Below are 17,707 nucleotides of genomic sequence, written 5' to 3' on the forward strand. Positions count from 1 at the left end.
TGGCGTTTTAGCGCTTCTGCACGTGGAGCTGTGAACTGCAATTTCATTTCTGATTTGTAGGTGTTGACAAAGTTTCCGAGCTACTTCCGCTTTAATTCCTTATGTCTGCGAGCAACTTCCGTTTTAGAATTTCTCCATCCAAAACAATAATGGAGCTGGAGTAACATTACTCATCAAAATCCCTTCAAAAAGACAATTAGGAAATACCGCATCCATCTGTCATCGTCACGACAGGGGAGGACAACATGTTCATGAAGGCAGATGTGGAGCCAAGCTTGTGCCACCACAAAGACCGGGTGTTTTTGTAGCTATGTTACCGCTGTGTTATGGAAGGTATCCGTGCATTTTCATGTGTCCAGTGCTCAAAAAATTGCTCATGAAACGACTTGTTGCCTTTGACATTGTTATTACGATGATGATTGTAATTATGATGATCCTTAATATTTACTACAACTACTGTATCTGCTGCTAGCCTATAGCTAATCAGTACGTGTTGAATGGCACAATTGTATCAGTACATAAACACGGGTGTTAAAAGTTTTTTGTCCGTTTGTTTACAGGTGGAAAATGCTGTTAGTCAAGGGAAGATAAGTTGATGTGCCTCGCAACAACACTTACTGTACGTTGATGGACATATATCGAGACTACGTGCGTTATACCCGGGGGCTGCCGAGAGGCTGGGGCCGGAGACGGTGCCTCGCCTCGCGGCGGACCGTCAGCTCGATCCCGAGATCCAACTACAAGCTTTATAACTGCAGCAACTTTAAGATACGCAATTGGAGCTGGAATTACCGAGGACAGTGGGAGAAAGCCCGTCTGGAATGTCGGGTGAAAATTTGGCGAGGCTCCGGAGCTCTGCTGTCTGATATCACATTCTCATATGCTATTTTTCCCATAATTTTGTAAATTGTGATTTATTGACCTGTTTGTCACATGCACCAATCGTTTTAAAAAAAAACAAGATTTGAAATTATGTTGTCCAAATGTTTTATTGCGATCAATGTCTGCAATAAAATTTAGTTTATATGGACATACCTTGTACTATTTCCTTGTAACAACAAAATCCGTGTCAGCCCTTCTGCATTCGACGAATGTAATATCTGTAATTTCACCCCGTTTTGGTCACTGAAGTGGCCGGCGTATCAATCTATAGTACACCTCACGTCAACACAGGCTGACAGGTTGTTATAATTTTGTCCAAGAATGATTAACAAAGTGATAAGAACAATCATCCAGTCTCATCTACGTCGTGCTGAATCCATTTTTGACGATTCTGTGGGTTCCTCTGGCTTGATTTAACAGTTTTAACGTCGTCAACACCAGTGTTGTTAATTTTACTTTAAAAAAGTAATTAATTACAGTTACAAATTACTTCTCCCAAAAAGTAATTGCATTAGTAACTCAGTTACCTGAATGTAAGAGTAATTAGTTACTTGGCAAAGTAACTAGTGATAATTTTCATGTTTTTTTTTTTTCTCAAAAAAAAACAAAAACAACAACAACAACAACCAAACAAAAAAAAAAACAGGTCACACAATGTCAAGTTTAAAGGGTTTTGGGGACAATTGGCCCAACCCCAATTCTTTACCCTCCACTTAACTAGACACAAGGGTATTGCGATAACTAGATAGTAACCTTTGCTATGTTTGGAAGTCATTTAAAGTTGTGAATCAACCGTTAAAGTTGTTAAAATTGCGTCTTCCGTCTACTTTCAACATGTGTAAGTTTTAAAACTGTTTCATCATTTAAAGATAGATTTAAGTCAAGATTTTGCCGATTTAGGAGCAGTTTAGATTTAAAAAAAAAAAAAAAAAAAAGTTACTTAGGTTCGCTAGGAAGGATCTCTACATCAGAGCCTTCCTGAGAGGTCTACTGCTTTAAGATGGCGGCTGTTTACTAACGCAAGTAGTCCTTAAAATATGTTGCCAATGCAGCCTTGTCTGTCATTTGCATCTAGTTCCATAATATGTGATATCTACCGTATCATGTGGGCGTAGTTTGTAGGCTTTGGCTACAGTCAGGTACTTTTGGAGAAAAGTAATTCATTAGATTACTCATTACTGAAAAAAAATAACGCCGTTAGTAACGCCGTTATATTCTAACTCCGTTATTAACAACACTGGTCAACACACTGTTAACATTAACCGCAATTCGTGTTGTTTTTTCTGAACCGAAGTTCGAGGCAGACATTGTCCAAGATGGCGACGCCCATATTTCGCTCAGGAAGCTTTTCTATACTGTATTGGAATGTCAATTACATGCAATGACATTTTCGGCTATGCCCCCCCGATGGCCCTCCCTTAAACTCCGCTTATGGCATCATTGTGGCTTGTCTCTGCCTCGACGAGCAAAAGTCTTGATCTTGACTCAGGGCGGGAGAAAAGTGCTTTGATGAACTGTTGAAATTTGGGTTACTTTCGACCTAATTTGGCAGTCTTGGAAGGAACTTTCGTTTTGTTTTAAAGGTTAAACTTGTATGTCTACACCTTGAAGTTAAGCTACAATACATTGCAGCTCTTCTTTGCTCTAATGATAGCTGGCGTTTTAGCGCCTCCGCACGTGGAGCTGTGAACTGCATCTCATTTCTGATTTGTAGGTATGCAGCAAGGTCCACAAATGAATGAAAATGTTTTTTTTTTTTAATTATTATTATTTTTTTAGTTATTGATGGTTTTTTTTTTTTTTTTTCGCGAATCATTCTGACAGGTGGATATATATTTTTTCTCCCCAGAATGCACTTCAAATCGGTTCAGGAAAATATTGTCAGTTGTACTTCGACAGTGATTTCTATTTTTTAAAAAAAGATTGTATGTATGTGTTATCTATTTGTTATGTTTATCAATGAATAAATATGCAGTTAATTATGAGTAACCACCGTTTTTGCAACGAAAATGATATAACTGTTGTAACCTTTTCGAAGAAGAACTAAATCTCTCATCATGTTTATTGGTAAAACGGCGATGATTCCATGACAATGTGCCTCCCACTTGAGTTGTATAAGGGAAACATTTGATCTTGAACGGGAGGCTGCTTTTTATTGAACTGGGCTGTGAAGCTTCGGAGCGTATTTCACATCTGGCAACCCCGAATTGAATTGTGCGGCGCTAGGACCGCTCTGACACCGTGACGTCCCCTTTGTCTCCACTAGTCATGGCTTCCTCTTCCTCCCCCTCCTCCTCTTTCTCCTCCTCCTCCTCCTCCTCCTCCTCCTCACTCATTCCGCGTCTGTCCTCCATCAGCAGCGGCCTGGATGCTCCGCTGAGCTCAAACATGGCTGTGAATCTCGCCAAGAACAGACTGCTCCTGCTCACCGCCTACCAAGACGTCATCGACGAATGCTCCGACACCGACTGGTGAGTCGCGTGGCCGCCGCTCGCCTCGCACCATTCCCGGTGCGGATGCTGCTGTATTCCGTTTCTTTTTGTGTGTGGCTAAACTAAAGGATGCGCAGGGCACGATGGAGCCCGTCTTCGACTCCATTGATGAAAATGTGTTCAAAACTAGAGTTTTAGGAGCTTTGCTAAGCTTCATCGAGAAGCTTTTGTTTGCACTCATGTTTGCACTGCAGCGGGATTGGAGCACTTTCTATACAATGTCGGGTCTGTGCGTTCGCGTGTGCCTGAGATACTGATGAGCTTCTGCATCCCCAAAATGAGGGCGAGCGTCGAGAGGGGCGAGGCCAGGGTGGGAGAAGGCGTGGGGGAGCTTCCGTGCACCTTTGTGGCCTTCAGTACTACACTGACACTGACGACCGCTCGCGCATCTGATCCCATTAAGTAAAGGCAAAACAAAAATTGGCACAGGATGCAAGAGGTCACATGTTGGCAACTGTTGGAGTTCAAACGGATTGTAGGTTTATCGTCGTCAATTGAAGCCCTACATTCGAAAGCAATCGACACCAATCACTGTTGCAGCCATCTGGATTGGAGCCATCGTCACTATCATGCGTGAGATGAAATCAGCGCTGACAGCTCCATGTGTTCGCTAATCTATAGTCAATGCTAGTGTATCAACGTAACATGAGAACATCTTTTGCAATCTTTGCTACTTAACACCCCCAAATATGGACTGGATGGTGTGTTGTTGTTTACTGTGCATCAACTGTTTGGATACATACTAATTGCGCCCCTAAATAAATACTGGTAGACATTTTAAAGGCCTAGTCATGAAGGAAAATGTAGGGTCTGGTTTTTACTTTTTATGGTAGAAGCTGGGAAACCTTTTCAAGGATCAAAGAACCTAATATTTCATGATAAAAGTTCCATTTTACGCAAATTCCAGGGCCTGCACATTTTCAAACGTCTACTGGAGAATTCATTGGCCTCCAATTGAAAGCTGGTATTCTAAAAGATTTGATGATACACAAAAAGTATTGTCAGCCCTGCAATTCTGTCAGATAATGCTACATTTCTCCCAGGAAATGATTGCAATAACAAATGCTTTGGTAGTAGTTAGAGCTGGGAATCTTAAAGCACCTAACGATTCGATTACGATTACGATTCAGAGGCTCAGATTCGATTATAAAACGATTATTGATGCACCCCCCTCCTTTTTTTTTTTTTTTTTTTTGCCCAAATCATCAGCACGTGCCTTAAACAGACGGATGAAGGTTTTTGCCTTTGCGATTAAATTTGTGTGGCAAACCCCATCACCAGATTTTGCCATGAAAAATGGGTTGCCATTTGCTTTGTCGCCGCTTAGCATTATGACTAGCTTGTTTATTATTCCCCCCAGTAGTGAGTCATTTGTGAATTATTTATTCCTTCAGGACGCCCGATGGAGCAAGTAACAGTGGTGGAGGTCATATTTGACTTTTGCGGCTGCGCTTTAGTTAAACTATAAGCCGCTCGTCCTTGAATGTGACCGGCAAGCAGCTGGAAAATAGTAGCAAAGTACAATCAACTACATTTCTTGTAGACTTTCAGTGAAAATAGAAAACGGGAACAACAAACACCTGATGGCTCAGATGATGTCAAATGGAGTTGAGAATTGGAGTTATCTTCTGGTCAGCTCTGGACTGGAAATAAGAGGCCGTTGTCTACATCAGTTAATCATTGTCTTCCCATTATTCGGGGAAAAAAAAATTGAAAGTTCTCTGTTGTTGTTCTATCAATTGCATTCAAATGTCTACCGTTCCATTTACAATGCAACTTAAGCCAACTGCACAGAACGCATTTGTGGGACTTTACAATGGGAACGGAATCAAATGCCTTCCGTTTTAAAGTGAATGGAATCATACCAGTATCTGCTACGACTATTTCCAATGGAAACACCATCAAATCCTGTCTGGTCTAGAAATGTCATCTACGGCGCAGACAGTTTTGGTTGGCTTGTTGTTCAGAATCAATACTCATTATTATCGGTCCTTCCTTTCCAATCATTCTGTCGGCATTGACACATTTTTGGGTTAGATATGAGGGACATTTTAGTACAATCCCGAGCAAAAAGTATGGAATCACCAGTCTTGGACGAGCACTCACTCAGACATTTTATCATGTAGAACTCTGATAAAAAGCTTGAAAAAAATAATGAATTAGTTCAAAGTGCAACTCTTTAGCATTCAGAAACACTAAAAGAAATGAATAAAAAACATTGTGGTGGTCAGTAAATGTTACTTTTATTGAGCAAGTGCAGGGAAATATATACGGAATCACTCCATTTGGAGGAAAAAATATGGAATCATGAGAAACAAACAAAGAAATAACAATCAAAACACATCTCTAGTATTTAGTAGCACCACCTCTGGCTTTTGGCTTCTGGCCTTGTCCAATGCAGATTCTTGACTCTTGACAAGGTGATGATGCTGGAACTTTGGTTGGTGCTGTTTAGAGCTGAAAGGAATACTCGAGCAACTCGAGTAACTCGAGTTTAAAAACTGATCTGAGTCATTTTATTCACCTCGAGGAATCGTTTATTTTGGCAGCTCTAAGCATCACGTTTTGCTCGGACTACTTTTAATGCGGGACAACGCGCTGATGTCACGTGCGTAGACGAAGAAGCAAAAAAAAAAAAAAAAACTTACTGCAGCCGACAGCCGCTACAAACGACGCCGACGTTGCTAAATACTAGCCCGCACGATGCTACGTTGGTAGCAGGTAGCGTCCGATGAGTCTCATAGAGATCACATGTTTTTTGAACTAGATGCTAAATGACAGACTCGGCCGCGTCCGGGCAGCGTTAGTAAACAGCCGCCATCTTAAAGCAGTAGAGTGCTAAGCACTAATAAAGAACGCTAAGCGCTAATAAATAAGGTTAACGTTACTGTCACTAGCTCAAGTAACGTTAGCCCTGCAGAGGGCTAGGTTTCTATTAATTATGACCACTTTCGATGCGTGGCTAACGTGTCTTACATACAGGCTATAACATAACATAGCGTTATGGAGTGATGAGGGTGTAAAATCAAAACTCAATAATGCTAACTATCAATTTTAGCTCAGTAGTCATTGCTGGATAAAACACCAAGTAGCACTGGTCCCTAATGTGCTTATTTTGAACACTGCAAAAACTAAACATTTTTTTCTTTTTTTAATAAGATCTAAAGGTTTTTTGAGTGACAGCAGTGAATTAGTCTTTTTTTTTTATTCTAGTTACATCTGAGATGCAATTGTTGGCTGTTTTCAACAATATACATCGAAAATGAAGACATTGATTGATTGAAAATGGTTCAAGATTAGATGAAATGCCTTGTTTTCTCATGTATATTTATAATTGCTCTTCACCTAAAAATATATTTGTTTTATCCGATTACTCGATGAATCGATAGAATTTTCAGTCGATTACTCGATTACTAAAATATTTGATAGCTGCAGCCCTAGTGCTGTTCCAGTGAGATTTACAAAGATGACTGCCTGAAGGAAACATCAAAATTCCCTCAGTCCTTGATGATATGAGGCTGCATGTCAAAGGCACTGGGGAGATGGCTGTGGTTAAATCTTTAATAAATGCACACATTTACATTAAAATTTTAGACAGCTTCCAATTGAAAATATGTTTGTCATTTTCCAAGATGACAATGCATCATGCCACAGAGCTAAAACTGTTAAAGCAATCCTTGCAGAAAGACTCTTCCAGTCAATGTCATGGCCTGCAAATAGCCCAGATCTCAACCCTATTGAAAACCTGTGGTGGAAATTGGAAAAAAAATGGTCCACAGCAAGGCTCCGACCTCCAAGGATGATCTGGCAAATGCAATCAAAGAGAGTTGGCACCAAATTGATGAAGAATATTCATCAAGTCCATGCTTCAAAGACTGCAAGCTGTCAAAAGCCAGAGGTGGTGCTACTAAATAGTACAGATGTCTTTTGATTGTTATTTCTTTGTTTGCTTCTCATGATTCCATATTTTTTCCTCAGAATGGAGTGATTCTATATATATTTCCCTGCACTTGCTCTATAAAAGTAACATTTACTGACCACCACAATGTTTTTTATTCATTTCTTTTAGTGTTTCTGAATGCTAAAGAGTTGCACTTTTGAACGCATTGATTATTTTTTCAAGCTTTTTATCTGCGTTAGTTCAACATGATAAAATGTCTGAGTGAGTGCTCGTCCGAGACTGGCGATTCCATACTTTTTGCCAGAGGTTGTAGGTACTTTGTTTCTCTGGTTGGGCCTCGATCACCACTTTTTGTACCACAAGTTTATGATGAAAAGGTTAGCATAACTCAATGTCCGGTTGCAAACCTAAGCACCTAAATATTCCCTAGCAAATTAAAAAAAAACACAAAAAAAACAGTTTTGTTTTGTTTTTCATACTGGGTGCTGAATAATAAATGATTTGTATTTGAAACCCCCTAAAACAGGGGTGGGCAAACTATTCCATAAAGGGCAGCAGTGGGTGCGGGTTTTTGTTGCAACCCATTAAGAGGACACTTTTTCACCAATCTGCTGTTTGACAAGTGCAATCAGTCAGGTGCTTCTCATTTCTGCTGAAACCTCATTGGTTAAACTATCTGTGCTGGCTCAGTTGGAACAAAGACTAGGACACACCGCGGCCCTCGAGGACCGGTTTGCCCACCCCTGCCCTAAAATGTCGGCGTGACGCAGATGACGTCGAGGGCTTCTGGCCTGCCCCCGCCCCGTTTTTCACACTTGACGAGATCTGAACAAAAGCAGAGACCTCCAAACACGTCTGACCCCAAACAACACGTAACACCACCCCCCCTCTACCACTTCCCGCTGTCCCAGTAATGATACACTCATCAAGGGCGGAAGCGAAGGAAGCACGCCATCGATGCTGTTTTAACAGCTGACTTTAAATGTCGGCCCCAGAACACAAGAGACTCATCCATTAGGACTCGGGTGATGATCTCAAACTGAAAAGATCAGGAATGTATGACTTTGTGCCCTGTGTGTACCGTGTCTGTATGTGGTGGGGGTCAACCACAGCTTTTAGAAGAAGATCCATTTTCTATGTCAGGAAGCTAAGTGTCAAGCTGTGATGTCATTAACGGTCTGCCAAAAAATGGATTATTATATGCATGGAGATTCGACACGTGACGGTTCGATTACGATTCATAAATATTCAAAAACGATGATTTTTCCCTAATAACTTTACGCACAACGTTATGATGGATGCAGCTGAAGTTACTGAGCGAGAGATTTACTCCTGTTTAAAAGACTCGAAAATAAATTTCTGTATGAGACAGCCAGGGACCCGGCGGTCGCGCTTCTGTGCGCAAGTTATTTTTTCGAGCAAGAGGGGAAGAGAGAGAGTTCGTTGCTCCTTGTCTTTCAGTTGTCCATTAGTAGGTTCAAGTCGTGTTTGTTGGAAAAAAGTCCATATTGTTTTACTAAGTCCCGTGTCCGTCTATCAGAGGTGAGTACACGAACCCTCTTGTACTGTTGAACTTTTATTGTTGTTGTTTTTGAGATGTTACTAGCTAGCCGAGCACTATGCTAATTAGCAACTTCGCTAACATGTATTTTCATGTCAATTTGTGCGTTGTTTGGTGGTGTACAAAAGTTACTGCAGATGCAGAATGTTCAAAACCAGGATTAACACTACAAACATGCGAAATAGCACAGAAATCTGTGAAAACAATGTATATTGGTTAAAAGAAGTGTTATTTCCAAAGACACTGTGTTTGTTTCCAGAAAATTCATTCCACCAGTGTAAATTCTAGTGTATTGTTGAGAGAAATAAGTACTTCCTTTAAAACAGCTAATGTTTTTGCACCTTCTTGTGAAAAAGAGCACCTCAAGGTCAGCTGTGTGTTGTATAGGCATGTTGAGAAATAAGTACTGCTTTTTAAATGGTTAATGTTTTTTTTTCTTGTTTAAAAAAAAAAAAAAAAAACAGCTTAAGGGCAGCTTTTGTTGTATGGGCATGTTTCCATCATTCCTGTTGAATAATTAGGATTTTTAAAAATAAATAATAAATAGGGCTGTCAAAATTATCGCGTTAAGGGGCGGTAATTCATTTTTTAAATTAATCACGTCAAAATATTTGACGCAATTAACCCACATGCCCCGCTCAAACAGATTAAAATGACAGCAGAGTGTAATGTCCGCTTGTTACTTGTTTTTTGGTGTTTGGCGCCCTCTGCTGGCGCTTGGGTCCAACTGATTTTATGGCTTTCAGCACCATGAGTAAGAGGTGTAATTATTGACATCAACAATAGCGAGCTATTAGTTTATTTTTTGATTGAAAATTTTACAAATTTTAATAAAACAAAAACATTAAGAGGAGTTTTAATATAAAATTTCTATAGCTTGTACTAACATTTATCTTTTAAGAACTACAAGTCTTTCTATCCATGGATCACTTTAAAAGAATGTTAATAATGTTAGAGGAATTTTGTTGATTTATTGTTATAATAAACTAATACAGTACTTATGTACCGTATGTTGAATGTATATATACGACTTGTGCCTTATCTTTCCATTCCAACAATAAATTACAGAAAAATATGGCATATTTTAGAGATGGTTTGAATTACGATTAATTAATTTTTAAGCTGTAATTAACTCGATTAAAAATTTTAATCTCTAATAATAAACATAAATTTGTTTGGCTAATTTGTTAATTAGTAATGTACGATGGATCCATAATCGTGATAACCTTGATCATCGTCAATACCGTAATCATCGTTCAACAATCGAATCGCAGCGCCCTGAATCGTAATCGAATCGAATCGTGGGGTGCCTCAGATGGCACACCCCTCAATGTCATTACATTTGGTGGTTTTATTTTCATAATCTCTAAAGAAAATTAGAAGAACTACTTCCAGCATTTAAGCAAGTGCAGCAGCAGGGCAATTTCAGACTGGTCGGGTGCCGTCCAATCACATTTTTTTATTGAAGCCAGCATTGCATAAATGTTTGTCTTCAGTCATTCCTCTACTAACCTCCGGCCAAAAGCAGGAAAAAAAGACCCTCCTCGGCGAAAAGCAAATGTCAGACGCCTGCCTCTACCAAAGAGCAGCGGAGAACATGTCAAGGTTATCTTATATCAAACGATCCGTGGTTAGACGGGAACGCGGCAGGCCCATGGCCCCTGCGGGTGGCTGTCACCTGACCCCGTCGACCTCCTTCCGGTTGTGTGAGGAGGCCATTACCTGGCGAGTCACCTCTCTTCTCTGAATGAAAGCGGGTTTAAGCAACCTAAATGTCTTACATACGTAGCAAATCATCATCCCAATTAGGGCTGCACCTGTCGAATATTTTAGTAATCGAGCATTCCACTGAAAATTCTATCGATTCATCGAGTAATCGGATAAAACTTTTTTTTTTAAGGTAAAGAGCAATTATAAATATACATGAGAAAACAAAACATTTCACCTAATATTGAACCATTTTCAGACTATCAATGTCTTTATTTTCGATGTACATAGTTGAAAACAGTCAACAATTGCATCTCAGATGTGACTAGAAAAAAAAAATTCTTCGCTTTCACTCAAAAAACTTCTAGATCTTATTTTTTAAAAATCCTATTTCTTACCTAAAATGTCATTATGCTTGATAATACACATCACTCAAAAATTAGGAGTTTTGCCCACGTGTTTCAATTGAATTTCCATTTGTTTCAAGCTATTTTTAGGTTCTAGTTAAGTTTTAGTCTAAATTGTAAATCCTAATGGGATTTTGAGTGTTTACAGGGTTCAAAATAAATGTCTGATACTGTACCTGCTGTATTGGAGCACATTAGGCACCAGTGCTACTTGGTGTTTTATTCCGCAATGACTACTGAGCTAAAACTGACAGCTAGCTTCATTATGGTTTTATTTTACACCCTCATCACTCAACGCACAAGGCTGTGTTTTTACAGATTAAATAAAGCCTGTATGTAAGACACGTTAGCCACGCATCGACAGTGGTCATAATTAATAGAAAACTAGCCCTCCGCGGGGCTAACGTTATGTTAGCAAGGTACAGTAATGTTAATCTTATTTATTAGCGCTGAGAAGTCTACTGATTTAAGATGGCGGCTGTTTACTAGCGCCGGCAAGTCTGTCATTTTGAATCTAGTTGCATATACATGTGATATCTATGAGACGCATCAGACGCTACCTGCTACCACCGCCAGCGTAGCATCACACGGGCGTAGTTTGGAGAAACGTTGGCATAGTTTTTAGCGGCTGTCGGCTGCAATCAGGTATTATTGCATCTTCCTCTACAGACGTGACGTCAGCGCGTTAAAAGTAGTCCGGGAAAAACGCGATGCTTAGAGCTGGCAAAATGAAACGATTCCTCGAGGCGAATAAAATTACTCGGATCGTTTTTTTAAACTTGAGTTACTTGAGTATTGTTTCAGCTCTAACCCCAATGTACGCCGTAGTCTTTGATTTCAAGAAAGTAATCGTTAGTCAGCAAAAGCATGCACAATCAATAGCTGTCTTCTTTTTCGACTGCCAATTAATGATAATCAATAACTTTTGCTCCCTCTCCAGCTGGGATACAACCATGGGGAGATGCACACCTCTCCCATATATTACCAGCTGCTTTTTTGTAAGTCTTGTCGCTACTGTGGCCAGTACCCACAGATTTCATCCATCGTAGTATCCTAATGGGATCCTAACCCGCAGTAAACATTCCCGAAACACGCGATATCACGTTTCGGCCGGCAGCGTGTCGGGCTGAGGTCAGCTTCGCAATTAGGCGACGACGCACAGGAAGCGCAAATGAACGCTCAAAGCTGAGTGAGCCTTTGGGCCTTCCTGCTTGTTAGGCAGATTCAATACATATGTAATTCATGAGGCAACACATAAATACGCCTGACGGAAAACGCCCACATACAGTAGGCTAACCCTCGTCTTTTGATTTGGCTACACGCTACCTTAAATGGCCCAGCCGAACTGAACAATTGTGTTCTTCGTTCAGTCGAGTGAGGCATTCTGAGTGTAAGAGACTCAAGGGCAACACCAAACAAAAGACTAAAAGAAGCTGGAAAAGACTAGCGTTGAACGCTCTCTTGGGTTATACTGTCGTGTTCTTCTCATTGAGGGAAACAATGGCTTGAAGATTTACTTATTATCCAAATCGGACTGCTCTGGCGACAATGTTTATTTAGGAGAGAGTTCCCCATTGTTAGATTTAGTGAATGAACTTCAAGAACTGCTTCTTTTCACATACTGTATTTGCCTTACGCACATTGGCCCAGTTTATTTATTTTCGTTTAATCGATCTTAAAGACACGTAGGCTCTAATAAACCACAATTGTTCTCTTGTACTAAAATATGTTGTTAGAAACACATAAAATGTTAAATCAATGGCAATATTTTATAAGATTTAGTACATATTTTGACTAGGGCTGTCAAAATTATCGCGTTAACGGGCGGTAAATTTTTTTTTTAAATTAATCACGTTAAAATATTTGACGCAATTAACGGACATGCCCCACACAGATTAAAATGACAGCACAGTGCCATTGGCCACTTGTTACTTGTGTTTTTTGGAGTTTTGACGCCCTCTGCTGGCGCTTGGGTGCGACTGATTTTATTGGTTTAAGCATTGTGTAATTATTGACATCAACAATGGCGAGCTACTAGTTTATTTTTTGATTGAAAATTTTACAAAAAATAATGTCAATAGTCATGAAAATAAAAATGCACGAATGACAAGGTGTGTTCAAACTTTTGGCCTGTACTGTATGTAAAGCACACGACAGCTCTGGATGCTAACAATCTACGTAATTAAATCGGAATAAGTTTGATCACGCAATAGCTCACCTTGAAGAACTGCTAACAAAAACCGGAGTTCGCTCTCTCGCTCAGCTGTCATTAAGACGCACTTGCCACAAGTACATCACCAGTTTTGCCCAACTCATGTCTTTATCAGGTATTTCCTGCTCTGCATTTTGCCTTTGTTGCACGTCTTGTGAACGACCGACAGTGTTGTCATGCTCTTCACTTTTCCGCTCTGGTTCAAATCGGAATGGCAGAACCGACGACATGTTGGGGTAGCTAACAAGTGACACGCTGGAAGTTAGACAACGGGCCCAGTGACGTCACCGCACTGCGACGTCAACAAAAATGGAGACCTATCATTTAAAATAATTTTACAAATTTGATTAAAACATTAAGAGGGGTTTTAATATCAAATTATTATAACTCATACTAACATTTATCTTTTAAAGTGATCCTCTAACTTAAATACATGTAGGCTCTAATAAACCACAATTTTTCTCTTGCACTGAAATATGTTGTTAGAAACACATAAAATGTTAAATCAATGGCAATATTTTATAATATTTAGTCCATATTTTGACCGTTAGTTGGCACCATGGTTTGCGGGCTCGCAGTGATGACGTCATTGGGATCTTTCCAAATGTGTAGCATGTTCAACAATTGCTTATTGCTGCCTAAACTCGCAAAGTAAAATGCCACGATGTGCTGCTTTTGGATGCAATCTTCAGTCAAATGGAAACAAGGGGAGTGAAGTGAGTGGTCAAGGTGGAAATATTATTTTTTGTGAATAAATGTGCATGAGTGGAAGCTTCTCCCCTTTTTGGTACTTTTATACACGTGTCCTAGCTGCCACGTGTTACAATGTACAAGACATGGATTACACATGGTGTGCTCTTTGGCCTGTACTGTATGTAAAGCACACGGCAGCTCTGGATGCTAGCAATCAACATAATTATATTGGGATAAGTTTGAAAACGCAATATGCTTACCTTGAATATCTGCTAATAAAACCGGAGTTCCCAACAGCATACACTCTCGCTCCCAACCGGAGTTCCCAACAGCATACGCTCTCTCGCTCTGTTGTCATTAAGACTTTTGCCCAACTTTTGTCTTATCAGGTATTTCCTGCTCTGCATTTTGCCTTTGTTGCTCGTCTTGTGAACGACCGACAGTGCTGTCCTGCTCTTCACTTTTCTGATTTGGTTCAAATAGGAAGGGTAGAACCGACGACATGTTGGGAAAACTAACGAGTGACACGCTGGAATTTCGGCAATGGGCCCGGTGACGTCACGCACTGCGACGTAACAAGAAAGGTGACCTATCACTTAAAATAATTTTACAAATGACAAATTTTACAAATTTTATTAAAACAAAAACATTAAGAGGGGTTTTAAAATCAAATTATTATGACTCATACTAACATTTATCTTTTAAGAATTACTTGTCTTAAAAATAGAGGATCCCTTTAAGAATGACTTGTCTTTAAGATCGAGGATCCCTTTAAAGAGGGTCAAATTAATTTCAGCTGGAAACATTGTAGGTTCATTCCTTAAATTTCACTGGTTTAGTTGAGCCAGTGGCTCGTCGTGGTTCAGAAGTCAAATGCTTTTTACCTGGTTTCTATTTCTTTTCAACAACCCACCTGTCCTCACCTCGAATCTTTTACATCTATGAGCCAGCTCATAGTTGGATCTATATTTGGAAGTGCTTTTTTGTCATCAACATCAACTAAAAAGCTGCTGGATCTCTCCTCCCTCTGTGCAGTTGAAAATAGAAAAACTACAGGAGCTTTAACGATTGTTTCTGTAGAAACAACGGGTGGACGGACCAAGTTAAGTCACACCGACACTGTTGCAATAGCTTACCGCACAGAACACGTCACCTTTGCTCATGAATATTCATGACGTTAGCAACGGGTGCTAGGGGGGGTCAAACTCGCGTTTGTCCCACATGCTAGATGCATGTAAATAGTGTACCAACGAGATGTTTACTGAGCTAAACCTACCAATTCTGTCCGAAAATTATGTCCTCCGTGTCAAATTCACTGGTAAAGATGTGGAAGAACATACAAATGTTCAGTTGAAGAGATGGCTTGGGTGTTGCGGGCTGAAAAAGTCGACCTGGTCCAGAGTTAGTTTTTTTTATCAACACCTTTTTCATGCATTGCCTTCCGCCACTGATAATGACATTCTCCTGTTTCAACAAGCTATCCTTTACCACCATATGCCCTGTCTTTCTTATATATTATATCCTCTGGTTGGCGTACGTCTCTGACCGTTCTAGAGGGTCATTTATGTTGCTATTTTTGTGCAGCGATCGCAAATGCTACTCTGTGACAGCCAACGAACACTTTTGATGTTTTTTAATACTTACAAATTTTAATTCCATTAATTTATTTACACTTTGCCCTTACTAAGGTTGTTTCTTTACAACAGAAAATCTAGAGCCTACCTGTAGGCGTGAACAGGCTTACTACAAAAAGACCGAGGTCAAACATGGCTAATTTATTTAAATATCTGTATTTTACAAAAATAGGCCTAAATGACTGTTATGATATATAAATAAAATTGTAATTTTTTTTCAGATCATTCATTGTCAGAAAGAAGCAGCACGGCAAAACCCCACGCTAAAAAATAAGTAAAAATATCAAAATGGCTTACCTCTTCAAGGCAATGAATGGATCAGGGTTGTCATCTGTAGGACTATGGCCCCCAACAAAATGTACTGCATGTGAAGGCGAATGGCGTTAAACTGGTCTTTTGGACGTCTGCACAAGTTGATCCATTGTTCACATTTTTTCCCTCTAAGTTTTTGGCTCCCGGAAACGTATGAAGAAAACATCCTTCATATGTTGTAATGTCTAGAGTCGTTTGTAAAAGTTTCATAGCAGCAGTCTTTACTCGGCATGTTCCTTTTTGAAAGGTTACTGGCAGAAAACGAGCAGCTTCTATGTTGACCCCCTTCCGGTTTACGACGGCGACGTCACGCAGCCTTGCGTTCTAAAAATAGCATCCGCGCGGTACGCTATTGGGGCGACATCCACGCAGAACCAGCCGTAAACGTCACTCGATTGTCCGCGTATGTCAATGTCCAAATTTTGAACTGACTTGCACAAAGCATAGTCTATTAGTCAGCACATCTGCCTAATAGTCCTGAGGTTCATGAGAGTCAATCTTTTTTGGCAAAAGGCCCAAACAAACAAGACCTTTGTTCAACAACTTGGCTAATGTCTGCAGCCTGCCACTGAAGCTAATGTTTTTCTGTGACTAAATATTGGAGCCACAATGGAGAAGCAACTAATGCGTAACAGACACATCTTTGTGCTGGGCGCCCTTCCCTCCGGGCTATGAAGACTAGACCGTGATATTCTTTGGACGGGCTCGCGATCTGTATCATCCATTTTTTTCTGTTGTAAGAGACTCTTGGGTTTCTTTTGTTTACGAGAGCCCGGAGTTTTGCTCGCCATCCGATGGTGGCACATCAAGGGCTTCTTTGCTAGCTTAAAGTGCGTATGACACCAAAAAGCATATTTATTTCACGCGGTGTTTTATGCTCCTGAATGAAATGGACCGCTCGGATGTGTGTGGAAGCCATCATTTTATATATTCAATTTTTTGCTAATCCTGCACCATGAAAATGAGTGATTTTTCGGCATCTGTCAAATTTTCAACCCCATCAGAAATTGCAACTTTGTGTTAAAAATGGCTGAGAATACAGTGATTACAAAGTAAACACTACACTTTTAATGAAGGACTATTTACTCATGTTTGATCATGGACAGACAGTTGGAAAATTTCTCCTCAGACAGATCCTGCCATGTTAGCTGCACAACTGCAACTTCTTGGTTTCTTTACATTTTCCGAATCCAGGGGGCAGGGAAATGACAAAAGCCTGACTAACTTCGGTGTCATAAAATATCGTTCGGGAGAAGCGACAGTAAAGGTGAAGTCGACAGTTTTGACCATTATGGAGTAATTTTGCCATGTTGTACTGATTAAATGCATTTTTATTATTTTATATTCCATTCAGCGCAAGACTGTTATTTGTCATGACCATACCATTTATTTATCATATGGGGGAAAAAAATACTTCGATTAAATAGAATATCCTGTAAAAATATTGAAGTAGAGAGACTGAAGCAATGACATTTTGCAGCTCTCTTCGTCACATTTTCCTAGTTTAAAATCATTCCCCCTCAATGAGCCGAATGGTTTAATCAGATTTACAATTCTCCTGCCGACGTCACCCTCCTGCTGGGGACGCTAGAACCCTATAATGGTAGGCGTGGCTAAACGGCGGATAAAACACCTCATTTCTTGTCATCTGCGCTTTGCCAAATGGTTGTATATAGTTGAATGGTCTCAAAATATGATTCTAATTCACATAATAATGCTATTTAAGACTTTTTTTATCCTGTCGTACGCACTCTAAAGGCTGTCCGAAATTGTCATGGTTGTTCCAATGATTCATATATATTTATTCCCATGTCATTTTTGTAGGGTGTGACTTTGCTGCACTGTTTCTAGTATGTGAACGCGGTTGTGGGATTTTCAGGCTCAGTCTGTTGCTAAACCAATCTAA

General features: G+C 40.0%; 1 protein-coding gene across 6 annotated transcripts in view; it reads left to right on the plus strand.

The window, feature by feature from the left end:
- Positions 1–3,129: 3,129 nt before the first annotated feature.
- dbn1 (drebrin 1) overlaps positions 3,130–17,707 on the plus strand; it is an 89,472-nt gene continuing 74,894 nt past the window's right edge. For 5 of the 6 annotated variants that reach the window (XM_057820157.1, XM_057820155.1, XM_057820158.1 and 2 more), the window contains exon 1: positions 3,193–3,353. In XM_057820157.1, coding sequence (XP_057676140.1) covers positions 3,271–3,353 — 83 coding nt within the window. In that variant the 5' untranslated portion in view covers positions 3,193–3,270. Of the gene's footprint in view, positions 3,354–17,707 lie in introns of all 6 variants that reach the window. The other variant, XM_057820159.1, reaches the window with a different exon arrangement.

The sequence above is a fragment of the Corythoichthys intestinalis genome, chromosome 18, assembly GCF_030265065.1.
Source record: "Corythoichthys intestinalis isolate RoL2023-P3 chromosome 18, ASM3026506v1, whole genome shotgun sequence".
Classification (NCBI taxonomy): Eukaryota; Metazoa; Chordata; class Actinopteri; order Syngnathiformes; family Syngnathidae; genus Corythoichthys; species Corythoichthys intestinalis.